The sequence below is a fragment of the Culex quinquefasciatus genome, chromosome 1 (genome assembly GCF_015732765.1).
Source record: "Culex quinquefasciatus strain JHB chromosome 1, VPISU_Cqui_1.0_pri_paternal, whole genome shotgun sequence".
Classification (NCBI taxonomy): Eukaryota; Metazoa; Arthropoda; class Insecta; order Diptera; family Culicidae; genus Culex; species Culex quinquefasciatus.
In genome coordinates this window covers 32293705-32311366 of record NC_051861.1, presented here as the reverse complement: position 1 = coordinate 32311366, position 17662 = coordinate 32293705, and the positions used below count along the sequence as shown (strand labels likewise).

Genomic DNA, 17662 nt, shown 5'->3' with positions numbered 1-17662 from the left:
TTAAAATTAAATCAAAATTGCAAGAATCGCAGCAAAAATCTGCAAAGAAAATGGTTAATCGACCAGCAACAGCAGCAGCATCGCAAAAAAAAGCAGGTTAAGACTGCCGACCGGAGAAAAAAGTAATTAATTTAATTCGAAACTTTCACTCTTATTGATTGCCATGGCAAGAAGCAAAAAAGAGAACCACAACAAAACAACATTGTGGAAAGAAGTGCGAGCGAGAAAAAAACAGGAGACTTCGATTGCTTATTTTCCTTTGGATGAAATTTTCATATTTTCACTGTTTTATTTTTTCTTGCGAAAATTGTACTCTGTTCTTTTAAACTTAAATTGATTTTCAGTTGGTCAACTGGCAACACTGATTCAATCGCATGGAAGTGCATCCAAACAGTCCAAACAAACGGAAATTCGTCAGAACTGAAAGTTTCATCGGAAATTGGGGAAGAAATTTGCTCAATCAAACGGAAAGCTCGCCAAATTTTAAAAATAAAAGTATAATTAACGTTTAAAATCAAGCCCTTTTCAATTACAGCTCAGGACCGTCCCGCTTAAGGAGGTTATCCTTTCCGCTCAACTATTGGAATCGCGCATAGTAATTGAATCTCAAACGTGCACACCCAGCAATCATCACCTATGTGAGTTCACTCCGAGAAAAGTAGGTCTCAGATCGGATCGGAAATTTCGAAAAATTAGCCTCCCTCCGAAAAAAGGGTCTTAAACTCAAACTGGCCAGGGCGGAAGTGCAAAGTGCGGATGGTGGTGGGGCTTTTGTAATTGCAATTTTTAAGCTCTCAAACGTGTGCACTTTAAGGTTTTTGACGAGTAAGTTGGTGTGTTTACCTGGTGAAACCTGCTTTTATGAAGCATCATTCTGTTTGGGAAAATCGTAGAAATGAGAGTGTGGAAAGTTAACCTTAAATGAGTCGTAAAAGGTGCTGATTGGATTAGATTAGTTTAGGAGGGGGAAGAGCACGTGATTTGGAGCGTTCCCAGGAGGTTCACATTTCAATTTAACGATTCAACTTAACTATATTACAGTGTCACGATGCCGTTTTTCATAACGTTTGAAAATAAAAGCCAGTTTATGCAAATTGGGACTAGTAAGGTTATTTGAGGTATATTTTTTTTAAATTCAGCTCAAAATTTTAAACTCGCAGGGTTTAATGTGTAGTTCTTGGTTCGTTAACAAACATATAATTTTAATATAATTAATGAAAAAATACATTTTTTTGTTTCTTGGTCATTACTACGACAAAATAAGTTGCAGTTTTAAAGATTAAGTTTCTAGCATGTTTTGTGCAGAAAAAAATTGTCAACTTATTTTTAGAACTTTTAAAGAACTAATTCAATAAAACTTAATATTTCGTTCCATGTCTATGTTTACGGTACCAAATGTGGTTTCATATCCAAAAATTAAAAAAAAGCAAAATTTTTTATTTGTGCTTTAAGGTAATTGAAAATTTTGTTTAAAATTTTCACTCAAAAAAAGAAATTTCAAAAATTATTTATTTTGACTTTTGTTTTTCGAGATTGTTCATGTCAAATTTTCAATAAGAAAAGTTGTGCAATTAATTGTAATCTATTTTAAAAAATGCTTAAGATCAATTATCTACCAAAACCGGAAATGGATTTTATTTGTATTTTTTGATTTGGCTCAAACCAAATGACCAAAAAAATTTCCCGGGAAATCGGCCATTTTTGGACCTCTCGATTCCCGGGAAATTTGGTCGAGACTCCCGGGAAATTTTATAGTTATTAATATCGAACCAAAATTAATAATTTAATCAGAAAAACATTTGAAACATTCGAAATTGTTTAGAACATTAGATGTTCAATGTTCAATTTTCAAGTTTGGATAAACCAATGCTTCTCTAATCTTCTCATTCTAAAAGTGTGAATTTTAACTTTTCAAAATTCCAATAACTATAATTGAGAGTAACCGAAAAATGTGAACCCCAAAATCAACCTTGAAACATTCTTAGCAGTTACACAGCAGGAATGAAATATTTACTATTTCTAAGAGGGAAAACCTTTTCAAGATAAGTTTATTTTTCATATCCCCTCTCAAGCATAGCAAAACTCATAATTTTGTTTTTTTTTTATTCTAAGTAAGTCAATTTCGCTGTATCGAGGTAATTTCCTTTTTTTTATGTCAATAAGTCATTTTGTGTTTTGCTTATTAAATTATATTTTGGGAATGAAAATCAGGCATTCGTTGTAAAGTTAGTGTCCGCTAATTATGAACATTTACAGTTGACCTTAAGAAGGAAAAAATCAACTTAAAGTTTTTGTTTTGTGTCGTTATTTATCATTTTGCAAAAATACGATATTGCATATATGGATAATTATATATTAGTTATTTTTTTACCTTCAAAAAATCTAATAACAAGTTACTGCAACTTTTGAAAAATCACTCAGTGCGAATGAAGATTCTTAAACATTTTAAACTGAAACTTTGAGTCCCAAAAGGCTCAAGAAACGATTTTCTATTTTTAGATTGAGGGAAAAAATCAAAATGAAGAAATAGTTCCTCAAAATAATGAGGTTACTTAAATTTACGTTTCATTGGATTAGTATGAATTAATCGTATCTGAATTCATTAAAAAGAAACGCTGCTTGACTTATCTTTTTAAGTTATTGACACTTTTGGCTGGTTTAAAAAATCACGGGTCTCGGGAATTCCCGGGAAATGCCAAAACTCAACTCTCGATTCCCGGGAAATTGAAAATCTTGAGAGTCGTCACCCTCTAGCTGCTGAGATATGGTCATTAGAAAATGGTGGGTTGTTTGGTGAGATTAAGAAAACTTCAATTTTCGTGTTTCTTTCAATGTCTCTTAGACAATTTTATAGCAAATTTTCTGAACTTTTCAAAAAAAGTATTTTTAGAAACGGTCACTCATGGTCACTATTTTTAAAAATTGAAAAACTGCAAAAATTTCGCTACTTTTCGATTGCAAATTCAATTTTGCATTAAAAAATAATGTCAAACTTGTTTTTGCATGAAACTTCGATTTTTTTCCAAAAATTACTGTTTTTTTTTAAAAATTCATAACTCGGCGGCAGATTTTTTGACCATGTTTCTCTATGGGTAAAAAGTTGCGGATTTTTGTCCCCTAAAACATAACAAAAAAAAGTTTTAGTAAAAAAAAGTTGATTAAAAAATCTGCAAATTTTTTTTCCGCGTACCTATTTTTTTTTCAAAAGTCCTCAACAATACATACAACTTTGCCAAAGACACCAAATTGATCAGAAAATTCACTCAAAAGTTACAGCTGTTTGAATATTTACATACCATTTTTGTATGGACAGCAGCCAAAATTGGATGAACCAATCAAACAAAATAGCTTATTTGGTCATAGGGAAGGCCCCCACAAAGTTTGAGCCAAATCAAAAAATACAAATAAAATCCATTTCTGGTTTTGATAGAGAATTGCTCTAATTACAAAAAACATAAAAAATCCCACAATTCACTAAACAACTAGACAAAATTGAGCAAAAGAGCGAAAGAACCGTTGAAAAGAGCGGCTCTTTTTAAAGAGCGAGCGAAATTGAGCGGCTCCTAAAAAAGAGCGGTTTTGCCCGCCTCTAGCTGAAATGTTTTTTTTTTATAATAAATATATTTTCAATCAACTTTTCATAAATATACAAGATGATTGTTAAATTTTGAGGCTATGTTTATAAAATAGATTTCTGACATTTTCAAATTAATCATAGAAATTATATACAGTCGACTCTCTGACTGTCGATCTTCTCGATATCAATATTGCTCCAGCTGTCAATAAATTTTTCAGTCCCTTTCAAGAAGCATGCTTTGATTTTTTTTATATATTTTCATACCTCCCCCTCTCGACGGTCCCTTCAATATCGACAACTAGAGAGTCCACTGTACCATTTTATGACTAAATTATGCGTAGGTTATGCAACAAGTTGCAAAATGATAAATTTTTCAGCACGAGTTTGCCTTGTGTTCAATCAACTCAAAAACCGAAACAGTGTAGAAAGATCATACTTTTTGATACATGTGCTAAAAAGTTTTACTTTTCAGCACTCAAATGAGTTTATATTCTGAAATCCACCTCAAATGCGTGCTGGTGTAAAATTTGGTAAAATCTGCAAAATTCACACCGTCTGGGCGCACGGCCTGGGTACTGTTTGCCAAAAATGGAACTTAATTTCAGCACACACACCGTCAACAAACAACCAGTTTCGTCAGCTCTTCCTGTGTGTGTAGATCTTTGGAGTCGACCTCGTTGAATCACAATTACATCTCCCGGCAGTAATGTCTACTCGAAAAAGTCTTGATCAAGCCAGTTTCACCCTCCCTCAAGAGGAAAGTCCCACCACTGAGTCGATCTACCCCCTCAAGCCCTAGTGAATGTACAATTTCTCCCAAGTTCTGTTCGATTGCCTGGTTCGGAAAAGTAGGTTAAGCTCGTTTCCAGTATTCCAATACAGTGCGGCACTGCCGGGGTAGACATTCTCGTTGAAAGAGTTTGAGAGTTTCCTCTTCCATTAGCATTCTGGGGGGAGAGGAGGTCTCTACTTTTTTTTTACTAGGAAACAACCTCAACAGCAGTGAGAGTTGTTAAGATGGTTTCTTTCCAGGAGAAAAAGGAGTGGGAGGTTAAAAAGACTCCAAGACGATGCGCAGTGACGATGATGATCGGGGAAGACTCCCACGCGATCGTAAGGGAATAGCAGAGAGAAGAAGGAAGAACGAGGTCTAACGAGGGGTTAAAAGCTATTTTAGTTAGGAGTGGTCTCCTCGGTAAGAGAAGGTCGATCCAGAAGAATGTCTGAAGAAGCTCAGTTGAAATATTGAAGATTGATGTATTTTGTTATTTGCTATTTTTTTTTGGGCACGTTAACTCACTTTATATCAAATGAAGGAAGATTTTTTTTGTAAAAAAAATACTTTGCTGAAACAAAAATTGACAGAATTAATTTAGTATAAGCAAATTCAACTCATTCGTGAGAAACAGCGGATCGATTTAGGTATTTTGCGATTTACATATAAGGAATTTGATTTTTCTTTTTCTGCCTTTATTATAATTAAATGATTGCATCTTTCACATTATAATTCATTTTCATTACATTTTTTGCCTTTTTTAATTAAAAAAAAACTCACTTATAATTTATTTTTTAAAAGATTTTTTAGTATCTTTCTTTGGACATTATTTTATTTTTATTTTGATATTATTTCAAGATTTAATTATCAGTATTTATGTTGCTTCTTGACACATACTTTTTTTTTTATTTAAATAATCACATTAATTAGATAAAATGAAACGGCTATCATTTTTGATTTGACTTGACATGATGTATAACCAAAATATTAAGAACAATTTTTGGTCTGAATATAAAATTAAAATTTTTTTTTCGATTTCATTTTTTTTCTTATTATGTATTAAATGAAATACACTTCTTCAATATTAATTCGTAAATTTCAATATGTAATTCCCAAAACAGTACAGTTAGGTAATTATGAAATGGTAAAAAAAAACAAGATTTTTCTTTAACTTTTTTGACAGATTGTTTCAGATATTCAAGCAAAAGTTTGAACCAATTTATTTTAAACATTGTACCCTTAAGATCTGATCATGGTTGAAGGGTTTATAATTATCATAATTATTCAAAAAAAATAAAAAATCTTTACATAGCACTTGGTAAAAGCAATGCAATTGTATAAGAATAATTCTATCGATTGAAAATAAACCCGATTTCAAATTTCAAGCTGAGCAACTGAAACTTCTGAAACGATTATTTTTATGTTTTTTTTTTATTTTGATGAATTTTTTGATACTTTTTTTTCCAAAAAAAAACAAATATTTTCGACCACATCAAATGATAGAAAGAATTTGATAATTCTGAAAATATTTTTTTGAATGCTTTTTGAAGTCACGAAAATATTTATTCCGCAAATTTTCTGATTGTGATCCTGAAAATATAATATAAATTTTAGTCAACACATTCCTAACAGCTAACATTCGTTCGCACAAGTCAACGTCATTTTCAACTTTTGAAGATAATTCATTTTTTGCCAAAAAACATCAATTCTGTTTGCCATAGAGGAGAAAATCGTGACGTCAGGAATGAACTCAAATCACTCAAAGTTCATTTTGTGAGTGACTTTAACAGTTTGGCCTAGTGTGACAGCTACGTTGTCCCTACTTTTTCTGTGAGAGAGAAAAGGAGGAGAATACTTTATGAAAATCATACCTGTCAAAATTCCTAGCCTCAAAATTTTGTCGCGAGTTGCTTTTCTCCTCTTATTGGCTTTATTATATTTTAAAAAATCTCAAAAACAAAATAATAAGAAAATTAGAACGAAAGTGGAAGTTATGTTAAAAGTCAGTTATCTTCTAAAATGAAAATGTTTTATAGATGATATTTAAATAATAAACAAAGAATTCTCTAATCCATCCAATTAAAACCTAACGGAACTTTGACAGTTCTTTTGCTGGCCATTTTGCAGTGCTCTAGCGCTTTAACGAGAATCACCAAGCTCAGAAGAGCCTTTACGCACCAACGGAGATAAAACGGTACAAAAATCGCGTACCACTCTAAGAACCAAGCGGAAAGCCTCCTTTGATCGAATTTAGAACCGCGCGGGTTCAAAGTTTCACACTGATCCAAATTAACCCCGCCAAATCATCCCGTTCCAATCGAACCATTAATCGCGGCTCAGTTTGTAAACGAAAAATGAAACTTCATTTTCAATCCACCTGCTCTACGCTGCGCGTGGTGTCGTGTGTTTAAGTTTTGAACCATTACTCAATCAAGTCGAGGCTCTTTTTGTCCAAAGTCCGAAGATGATGATGATGAAATGATTGCTTGCCTATATTAATCAACCATCTCTGCAGTGGCCGAGTCCATCTGTCAGTTTGCGAACAAAAAGCAAGAGTGAGTCATGCGCGAGCTCGAACGCGCTCGCTCTCTCACACAAAACAGCCTTTTTAACAACCAATCGCGTATCCGCATCTGATTATTCTTTAAGCGCGCTTTCTCTTTTGGTGCGCTGTTTCTTGAAGCCGTGTTCTCTCTCACTCGTGCGCGCTCATCTGAGAGAGGCGCTTTCTTTGCATTTTTGTGGCGAGCCAAACTTTCTTCCAATTCTTTTGTGTTGTGGACTTTCGACTTCCACTTGGGGTCTGTCTGAAATTTTTTTTCTGTGATTTTTATTCGACACTATAAATTCTACTAGTTGCGCAGGTTTTATCTGATTTCGCTTCTTTTTGGTTTCTTAATTTTATGCCCATTTCTCTTCCCTCTCTTTTTCGCTCGATTCTTTCGTTTTGTTCGCTCCAATCACATTAATTAATCTCGTTTTGTTCGCGCTTTCTTCCTGCGCTCATCAGCCAAAGCTTTTCCGCGGTTTCCTTCAACAAAATTGAGCTTAGATTTGAGCGCCTGCGAGGAAGTGGCGAAGCGTGAACTTTGGGCGATCTAATTAATCCCGCGGGGTGATCCGGTTGAGGTTCTGCACGTCAGAAAAAAAAAAAACATTTTAAGGGGAGAAAACAGTTCGGATTTGGTCGCAATTTTAGTTTCAGTTCAGTTTCAGTTTCAAGTTGTTTCTAACTCTCAAATGCTATCAAAATTCCCACACAACTGCTTCAAGACCACCGTCAGGTGCTTTTTCCCAAAGCCTAACCAAAATTCCTCCCCATCCCCAGAATTCCAAAACTACCGTTCAACTCCAGCTCGGCGCACGGCAGTAGGTCACCAGACACCCAAGAACTAACGGATTCTGGTGAGAACATCTCTGCGCGAGTCAGTCTCGCTTAGTCACAGAGTCCCTCACCAGACCGACCGTTGATGGGCAACTTATTCAAATGAAGATCTTCACAGCCATAAAAACGCTTCTTCGCGCTCTATCTTTGGAGTTCTCCCAACAGGGGTCACTTTGGACCGCGCACATAGTGCTGGAGATCCGTGGGACTGTTGATCGCATCTCGCTCGCGGGTCTTCGGGGAAGAAAACCTAGAAATGGAGGAAATCGAAACGGCAGCTGAAACCATTGGTTGATTGTTTTACAAAGCTTTTCTCCTATGCTTAGAGAGGAGATGCTGAAGAATTGGTAAAATTTAGTTGATTTGGGGCTTCGGCCCCCGTTTTCTTTGGATAGACAATGGGTCATCAAGTTTTAGTACTTGATATCTGGAGCTGACCATCAGCAGGCCAGCACCGCCGTGAACGGCTGAAACGATGGCAGGTTTGATTGGGTTTTATGGCGCGAAGATCACACCGGTTGGAAAATTGAAACAAAAACCATGGAACGCCGTGGAAGGAAAAGTCGAACCAAGCAGCGATTTATGCTTGCGCGTGTTTTTGGGCTAGAAATTGACCATCGGTTTGGAACGAGAGAAAAGCGGTAATCCTGGGTGAATCTTCAATAAATTTACAGTTTTTTGTTGGGATTAACTGCTCAATTGTAACTAGAAATGGGACTGAAACTGCACTACACCAGAATCTAATATGCGTCTAATGAACTCCTCTGGTGGAATGTCGACGATGATCAACTAAATTGAAAATTTCTCTCTGCGCCTTCAACACCCCTTCAAATCACCCTATCAGTGTGGCGCGTGTTGGAATGTTTAATAAAAGTTTGAAATCCATCCGTCGTCGAAAGCAACAATCGGCATTGTTGCGACTTTATATTTACGCGGGGGCAATCGACCGCACTAAATCTTCATTGCGGCTTGGGGGGAAATTGCAACGGCCAGGACAGTGTTTTACTCTTTCATCTTGAGCATGACAAAAAAAAATATTAAATTTGGTGAAGTATTTCAGGATTTGAAGAGTAGCATTCCAATGATTTAATAAGAAAATCCAATACCTTTTTTATTAAGAAAGGCAAATCGATTAAAAATAATAAGCTCTATCTAAGCTTTCTATAGTATTGAAAGGTTTGAAAACAAAACATGTAAAAAAATTAAAAACTAAAATGTTCTAAACTTCATTTCCGAATTTAAAAAAAAATCATGAAATTTAATCAAGAATAAAAGTTTATAATTATCTTGAAATCTACATTTTTTAAACTAATTCGTATCCTCCCTCCCTTCCTCATTCCTTATTAATAGATTTTAGGATTTTCCAGATTTTTATCGGTACTTGGCTACATTCTTTAAATTTTCTGCTGGCAACCCTGCATGTAGGACAAAATAAACAAAATAAAGTCACTGAAAATTTCAAATGTAAGTCGAAAACAGAAAAAATACGTTATAAAAAAATAAAAAGCCATAATTATATAAAAACACTTCTATCCGAGCTATTCTCTGAGCTTTTCTTAACAATCTGTTACCTGAGATTTTTTTTTTGAGTTCTGGTTTAAAATTGAAAATATTTCAGTTCGAAAGTTCATGATATTTTATTTTTTTCACGTTGAATATCGGATGTATATTTGCTGAGCTGTCGTCCCTTAAGGGGACGAAAATTGTAAAAAAATTAAAAAAAAAATTAAAAAAAAAATAGAAAATTGCAAAATTTTATATTTCTGAATCTTATTAAATCCACTTAAAATGTGATTTTCAATCATTCCTGAAAGTTTCATGATGAAATTTTATTAATAAACTAGGTAAGAGACGAATTAAGCTCAAAATTTTGCCATGCGCAAAGCGAACGTTTTTCTCTAAACACCGAGTTGATTTACGGGTACCACGATATCTCGAGATGGGATGGACCAAATTGGCTGAAATTTGAGGTGAAGCCTTTCAAGACATATCTCGTGTGCATGACGAAGCCCGATTTTTAATTTTGCTTTTTAAAAAAATACAAAAATTTAAAACTGACTTTTTTTTTTCATATGAAAAACACAAAAATATTTTTATCATATTTTTTTAACAAACTTTGAGAATCGGGCTTAACGAGTCTTCACCAAAATTTTGAGCCGATTTGAACAAAGCAGTGTTGAGATATCGTGGCAGCCGTTTTTTGAAACTGCTAACTTCAAATACCTATGTCTCGGGAATGATACATCCAAATGTTTTCAAATTTGTTTTGTTAATAAATAAAAATGTATATTTTGATGCCCTGAAAACAGATTTAAAAAAAGTTGAAGTGGATGCTCATACCAGCCTCTGATTTTTTGCCGATTTACATGTATGTAACCCCTTAACTGTTTGCTCAGATTTCAGAGGCTCCATCGCAGCAATCTTCTGTCTTTGAAGCAAATTTTTAGAAAATTTACTATTTTTGGATACACTGCCAAATAAATTTTGAACAACTAGTGCCAAAGCTCAAAAGATGGCATTTGAAAAACATATCCAAAAATGGCTATTTTGCGCAAATCAATTTTGTACGTGAAAAGTCGAATTAAAAAACGGGTATTTTTTTAGCGTCTAGCATTTTTTTTTCTTAGATGTTCTACAACTACCACTTTGTCGAAGACACGCGAAACCTAACCTAACCTTACCTAACCCCGCCTTTAGACGGGCTTCGATCTAAAAAAATCACCAAAAATCAATTTTCCAACCGATTTTTGATCTTTAAAAAGCATTGAAGAATGCTTTTTCAAAATTTTAGAAAATTTCAGGGTTGGACGTTAAACTTGTTTTATGTGACTTTGCCAATATTTTTAAAAATGTTACTTTCTAGGGGCCAACTTTGGCTGTGTTTTTACTAACATTTCCTTTATTTTTTGTAGTGTCCCAGACTATGCCAGACGATAGCAGAAAATGTGAAAAACGTGCAAAAAATTGAAAAAGTGACTGTAAAATCGTGAAAAAATTAGATAGGCAAAATGTAATTATATTAGGTGGTAGAATAGGCCAAATAATACCAAAAACAAACATAAACTAAACTAGATAAATGCAAATCAAAATACTAAAAATAAAACAAGAAAAACTTAAAACAAGAGAAGTAAAGTTTTTCGTAGAACAAAAGTTGCTCAAAATGACCTCCTGAACACGGGAAAAATAAATATTTTCGAAAAAAAAATTAGCGGTAGAGGGTTAAGAATATGAAAATCATCTCTCAAAAGGTCTAAGTTACAAATTTAATAAAACTTAATCATTTTATTCACATGTTTAGACTGCATTTTTGGGTTTTCAATATTTTATTTAAAGTTCAAGAAGAATCATGATTTAAACAAGTTATTAAAACTTTTTTTTAATGTAAAATGAGAAAAAAAAATCTAAAACATTTCATTGAGCATTCTTAGTTTTGTTTACCTAAATAAAATGAATAGTTTTATAACCTTTCCGAGAAGTCTAAAAAATTTACAACCCGAAAACACTGTCATGAGATAAATAGGTTTAAGTGGAAGTAATAAGTGATAATTTGCAAAATATGATTTAAATTAAAGACAAAATGGATAGGTCAAAAACGGTAAACATAGGTCAAGAATACGTCTAAAATATCTAAAGATATACTTACTCTAGTTCAGTTGTTTTGCAATCATTAGTTTTCAAAAAATCTAAGATCAGACAAAAACAAAAATTGTATCGAAAAAAAAAGATTTTGCATCGAAAATTTTCAAAAAATCTTAAGATTTTTTAATAAACCCAAACACGCTAAAAATGATTTTAAACGCAGAAGAATGTATTTTAATTTGATTTCAGCTGGTTGCACTTGAATTTTCATTGAAATTTTGAAGTTTATTGTAAAAATTTTTTTTTGCCCCCTGATTTTTCGGGCCAATTTTGAAGGGGGGGGGGGTGACAAAAACTTTTAAAAATATTTGTACCAGCCTAATAAATAGTTTAAAAATGGGAAAACCAATTGATTAAATTGAAGAAAATTTATTTTAGAACTGAAAAAGTGAAACAAAAATTATTGATTAATGATTTTTAATAACAATTATGAAGAAGAGGAAGCAAAACTTATCCTAGAAAATCATAACTTTTTTATTGAATTTTTGCACCGATACTGAAAAATTGCCCCATTTCTAATGTTCCTTCATTTCTAATAACTTTTCCATCAGTTTCCCAGCATCCAACTCCCAGCTAATAGGAAAACTCATTTCTGCCCGAGCGCACGCGCTCTCAGCTCGCGTGAATCTTTATTGGAAAATTTATCAGCAAATGAGATTTAATAATGAGAGCTAGGTCGGACGAAGCCGTCAGCTGGAGCTCAGAAGATGGATCAATTCCGACAGCACCTCGGTTTCACTTTTTTCCGCAAAATCAAATCTGGGTCTGATGAGCTTGGTGGAGCAGAATTTCCAAATGGGGTTTTCCTCCAAAACATCTCGGCAGCAACACATGATAAAGAGGTGTCCAATTATCTCGGTGGAAACCGAAAAAGAGAGGCGATCGAAGAAATTGGAAAATTGCGGGACAATTAACGATCTGAAGATCGGCGCGCGGCACGGCACGGCAATTGAGACTTGATTTCGGTGCGTGAAGCCAATTGAGGTAGATCACCATGAATAGTGGCGGCCGGCAGCAAGCAGGTAACTGAGCGGAAATGATACCACACGTGGAGTGACGGTGAGATGGGGTGGGGCAGAAGTCAATTGAGGTGGAAGGGTAACGTGATTATCGAATGTAGGGTTTAGGAAGGAAAATTGCAATTTTAGTCTTAAAAATGAAACAAAAATCAATAGTTGTTCAATTTAAGAACAAAAAATTTAAAATATATTATTCTAAAAAAATAACCTCAAGGTAGAATAACTCTCGAAATTATTTCAAATTTGAAAAAATAAAACTCATATAAATTTAATCAAAGGGAAACTACGTTTGGTTGGAAAGTTGTGGATTTGGTCCTTGAACAACTGGTGAAATTGCTTTGAAAAAAGAAAAAAATGGTTATACTCTATACTTTCCAAAATAAAAGACTAAAAAGTAAAAAGGCACATTTTTTTTTAAATAAAAAATCCCAAATTTTCTAACAAGAACAATGTGTTATGGAAAACCAAAACACACAATACTGAATAGACACATCTGTAAGGAATAAAGGATACAAAACGAGTAACAAAATAACATCAAAATAAAGTTTTAAATATAATAGGTTATTCATTTAACTGAGAAAAGATTATCATAAAGTTAAAATTATTTTTAGCCTTGCAAAAATAAAAAAAAAACTTAAATAAGTATTAAATTCAGAGTATCTATGGTAAACGAAAAATTAATATATAAACAAGATAGCAAGTCTGAGGGGTTGATGAAATGGAAGGAATAACAAAAACTGAAAAATATACGTTATCTGAGCAAAATTCATTAAAAAGAAAGTCATGATTAAAACATCCAATAAAATACTGTAAATTAAAACAATAAATATACAATAAGCAACCTTATCAAATCAGCTTTGAAAAATTTGTACCGTAAAACGGGGTGACTTTGATAGGTTTGTGATTTTTTCGCAAAATGAAAAGTACAATTAAAATACGTACGGAATTGTTTAGAATCATACTGACCGTGGTAGAGAATTGAACACTCATTGAATTGAACCTCAAAAAGAACTTTTCATAAAATTTTGAAAAGTTCAAAAAGTTAGTTAACTATAGTTAAGAAAATGTTGATGAAAGTCATTATTTTAAACTTCTCAAAGTGTCATGATTTTCTCAATGAACATGATTTTAAACCTAAAAACGAAATGCATTTTCGGATTCTTTGAAGAATTTTTCACTAGGAGAAGGGTAAATAAGATTATAAATAAAAAATAATATGTGTTTTTGAAACACAATTAAAAAAATCTACAAACTTATAGACAATTTTAGTCGAACAAATTTCATGTAAAATGTGAAAACATGTGATTCGTGCTTCGAATTCAGTTTAAAATACAATATAAAACAATAATTTTATAAACAAAACCAGTTTTAACGAATTTCACGCCAAATTCCATCTTTTTAACAATTTAACCTAAAATTTATATGTATGTTGTTAAAAAGCTTATTAACTTAGTTAACTAAATATAAACTTTGATTTTTTTTCTTAAAAACTATATCAGCTTCTTTAGTGATGTTACATTAACGTACAAATAAAGTTTGAACATTTTTAATATGATTTAACAAGAAAAACTATGACTATGACTAGAAAAACTATGAAACTAACAAATTTTAATGTAACTTTTTTTCAAACCACGATTGAAAAAACTTTTTTTCAAAATAGTGCATGGACTTTGTGTAGCCTGTTTTAAAAATAATAATCTTACGAAAAACCTTACCTGTTGGAAAATATTCCAAAAACAAATTGAAATCCTATCAAAGTCACCCCGGTTTACGGTATTTTTTTTTTAATTATTTTAATAAAACGTGACTTTGAATCGAAATGTGAAGTAATATTGAATTCAAAATGTAATAATTCATCAAAGATTTCAATAAAATAAAAAATAAAGTAAATAAAAAAGATTCAGAAATACAATGAAAATTCAAAAACGTAAGATATGCAAATGAATTTAAATTGAAATAATTGCAAAAAGGTTAGTACTAATTTTATTTTGTTGTTTTCTGCACAAAAAACAAAACAAAATCTTTTTCAATCGATTGAAAACTTTTGACAGTTCATTCTTTAACGTTTATTTCTGCATTTCCATCAAATATTCGAAAACTCACGTGAAACTTGTGGAAAAAATGCTAGTATAAATTCATTAGCATTTGGCTATTTTTTAAAAGAAGTCTATCCCTAAAAATGAAAATGCCATTTTGTGCTAATCTTTGTTAACAATAGTTTTGAAAAAAGGATTTAAAATTTGAAAGGAACTCTCTAGTGTTTTCTACAAAAATGAATGTTTAATTGAAACGATTGTGAGTTAAACAGTTTAAACTTACAATGATTATCAAGATAATATTTTAAGCTGTTTAAATGTTCTAAACTTGTCATGATTTCTTTTATAATTTTGCTTGCAATTTTTATGATTTATAATGTATATCAGAAACATGATTCCATGATTGATGAACATGCTTTATATCTTTCGTCAAATACTCTTTTTCCGCGGTGCCAATATTAAATTATTTGTTATGTTTTTCTTTGATTCAAGTAAATTTTTTTTAAACAAATAATTTGAATAATGAATTACATTAAAAAATAAGAAAACAAATGTTTGAAACATACAACTTGACTTCAAATGGAGAAGTTTTAAACAAAACTTTTAAATAAATATTTCTACCATCAGTATTATCACAGACTGTGGTATTATTTCGAAGAAATGGATTTTGAAGGCTTCAACAAAAATTTTACTACAATCTAAAACATGTTTTCTGAAAGAAAAAAAAAGAGAACCCACCCAAGTCGCTCGAAACCTACCTTGTACTCCTGCAGCAGGTTATTCCACTTTTTGATGATTTTTGAAATCGGTAAAGGCACACTGAGTTCTCGTTCGACGACCCTGGGGAAGAAAGCGAACAAGAAGACGAAACGGCAACGGTTAATGGAAGAAAATTACGAAGAAGAAGAAAAACACATCAAAATAAAGCCATTTGCAGCGCTCAGCACTCTTTGATGGTGTCGGTGTGTGTGTGAGTGTTTGCGTGAAAGTGAAACTAAATTCGCGAGCGATTTACAATCTGCAAGAGTGCAGAAATGATGGAAAGAAGTTGAGAGAGGCAGCTGATAAGAAGAGGGTCGGAAAGATACTAATTAGCGGACGCCTTACATGCTTGTGTATTTCTTGTTATTAGTTTTATTGTTATTTTTCTTTCCAACTTGTCTTTTTTTTTTGTTGAGCTAAAAATGAGAAAAGTGCACTCGCAAAAGATCAAGATTTTTCCGACCCTTAATCTTGATCTGCTCGGTGATCTTGGCAGTGGTGGTGAAATCAGCAAATAAAAGCTTCCACCGCTATTCATTTTGTTAAGGGTATTTGCGAATGTGTGTGTGTGTGTGTGTGTGTGTGTGTGTGTTGGCAAACAGAAGAAGTATGATGGCGAAAGATCGTAAAAGAGTATTTGGCATAAAGTGTGGAACTTTCTCTTTCGTTTCTGCCGAGCGCGGATCACCGATAGAAGTTTGTTGACACCGGTAGTGTTGAGTGTCTTGGTTTGAATCTGTCATCGCGATGCGATCTCAAATGACGTCAATTGACGCCTCCGGGTCGAATTGCATATGGCGTGAGAAAAATTTCTGGAAATTGCACAAAAGTTACAATTTAGAAATTTGAACAATAAATTTCTTGTTTTAATGTTCTTTTGAAAAATCATTCGAAATTCAGTTCAACGAAAAATAAAATCAGAGCATAGAATGGCCAACAAAGTTGGCTTCAAAAATCCATTCACTTTTAGCTTTTTTTTGCTAAAAAATTATCTTGCATCGCAGAGTGCTAAACAGACGATGAAATGTAACAAAAATAAACAAAGTTTCGCAAGAAGCTGTTAAAAAAGATAACACCACGAAAAAAAGAAAGCTTTTGACAGCTGCTGGAGAAGAAGAAGGCAAAAGTGCAAAACAAACAAACCGTTCCAAAGTGATCAAACCAGGCGACGACGCCGTTGGAAGCCGCACAAAATTTGCATTAACGCACACACACACACGTGTTTGAGATTCACCGCGCGCGCGTGTGTGCGTGTGCGCGAAATTTTGCGGTTGTTTTGTTTGTGCGAATTTCACTTTCAGCGGGTCACCACAAAGTAAGCGACGTCGGTTCGCCGTCACCGTTATACGTTTGCTGAAAGTGAATTTTGACGACGCGGATTTGGACGACGGCGATCCAAGAAGGCGTGGCCGTTTGGGATGGTGTTTGCGAGGTTGAAGGGGTTCATCGCTTGATTCCGGGAGAAGTCTTTCGTTTCAAAGGGGGGCTTGTTTGAGTGGCCTAATTTTGATATTTTGTCACTTTGCGATAACTTGTGACGGTGAGGTGGTATGGATTTATACTAAAGCTCGTATTAGACTATTTTCCAGCGATTTTACAAAAAAAAATTGAAAAATTTGGTCGTCGTTGATCATGATCGTTCAAGGTCACCCACAAAAACAAACGACGAAACAAAGAGAACTTTTTCTGAAGGAACGTTCTTTATTTAAAATGGAAAAAAAGAAAAAAATCAGGCTACAAAAAATGGAAGGGGTCGTACCGCCCCTCCGTCACGAGATATCGAAAAATGGAGCACGTATCGCGATCGGGGTTTGTAGGGTTGCTTTTAAGAGTGTAACAATGTTCTACAAAATTATAGAGAAGACAAAAACAAAATGTTTTCCAAATCTTACAACATTTTTTTTTATTATGACCTGACCATATTTAAAGATTTAAAGATTTAAAGATTTAAAGATTTAAAGATTTAAAGATTTAAAGATTTAAAGATTTAAAGATTTAAAGATTTAAAGATTTAAAGATTTAAAGATTTAAAGATTTAAAGATTTAAAGATTTAAAGATTTAAAGATTTAAAGATTTAAAGATTTAAAGATTTAAAGATTTAAAGATTTAAAGATTTAAAGATTTAAAGATTTAAAGATTTAAAGATTTAAAGATTTAAAGATTTAAAGATTTAAAGATTTAAAGATTTAAAGATTTAAAGATTTAAAGATTTAAAGATTTAAAGATTTAAAGATTTAAAGATTTAAAGATTTAAAGATTTAAAGATTTAAAGATTTAAAGATTTAAAGATTTAAAGATTTAAAGATTTAAAGATTTAAAGATTTAAAGATTTAAAGATTTAAAGATTTAAAGATTTAAAGATTTAAAGATTTAAAGATTTAAAGATTTAAAGATTTAAAGATTTAAAGATTTAAAGATTTAAAGATTTAAAGATTTAAAGATTTAAAGATTTAAAGATTTAAAGATTT

At 32.6% G+C, this 17662-nt stretch overlaps 1 protein-coding gene across 1 annotated transcript in view; it reads right to left on the bottom strand.

Annotated features, from left to right (window-relative positions):
* LOC6045203 (uncharacterized protein DDB_G0283357) overlaps positions 1–17662 on the bottom strand; it is a gene marked incomplete at its 5' end in the record, with an annotated part of 68604 nt that overhangs the window by 27076 nt on the left and 23866 nt on the right. Inside the window, one exon of the mRNA XM_038262124.1 lies at positions 15190–15271. Within this exon, the coding sequence (XP_038118052.1) occupies positions 15190–15271 (82 nt within the window). The remainder of the gene's footprint in view (positions 1–15189; positions 15272–17662) is intronic.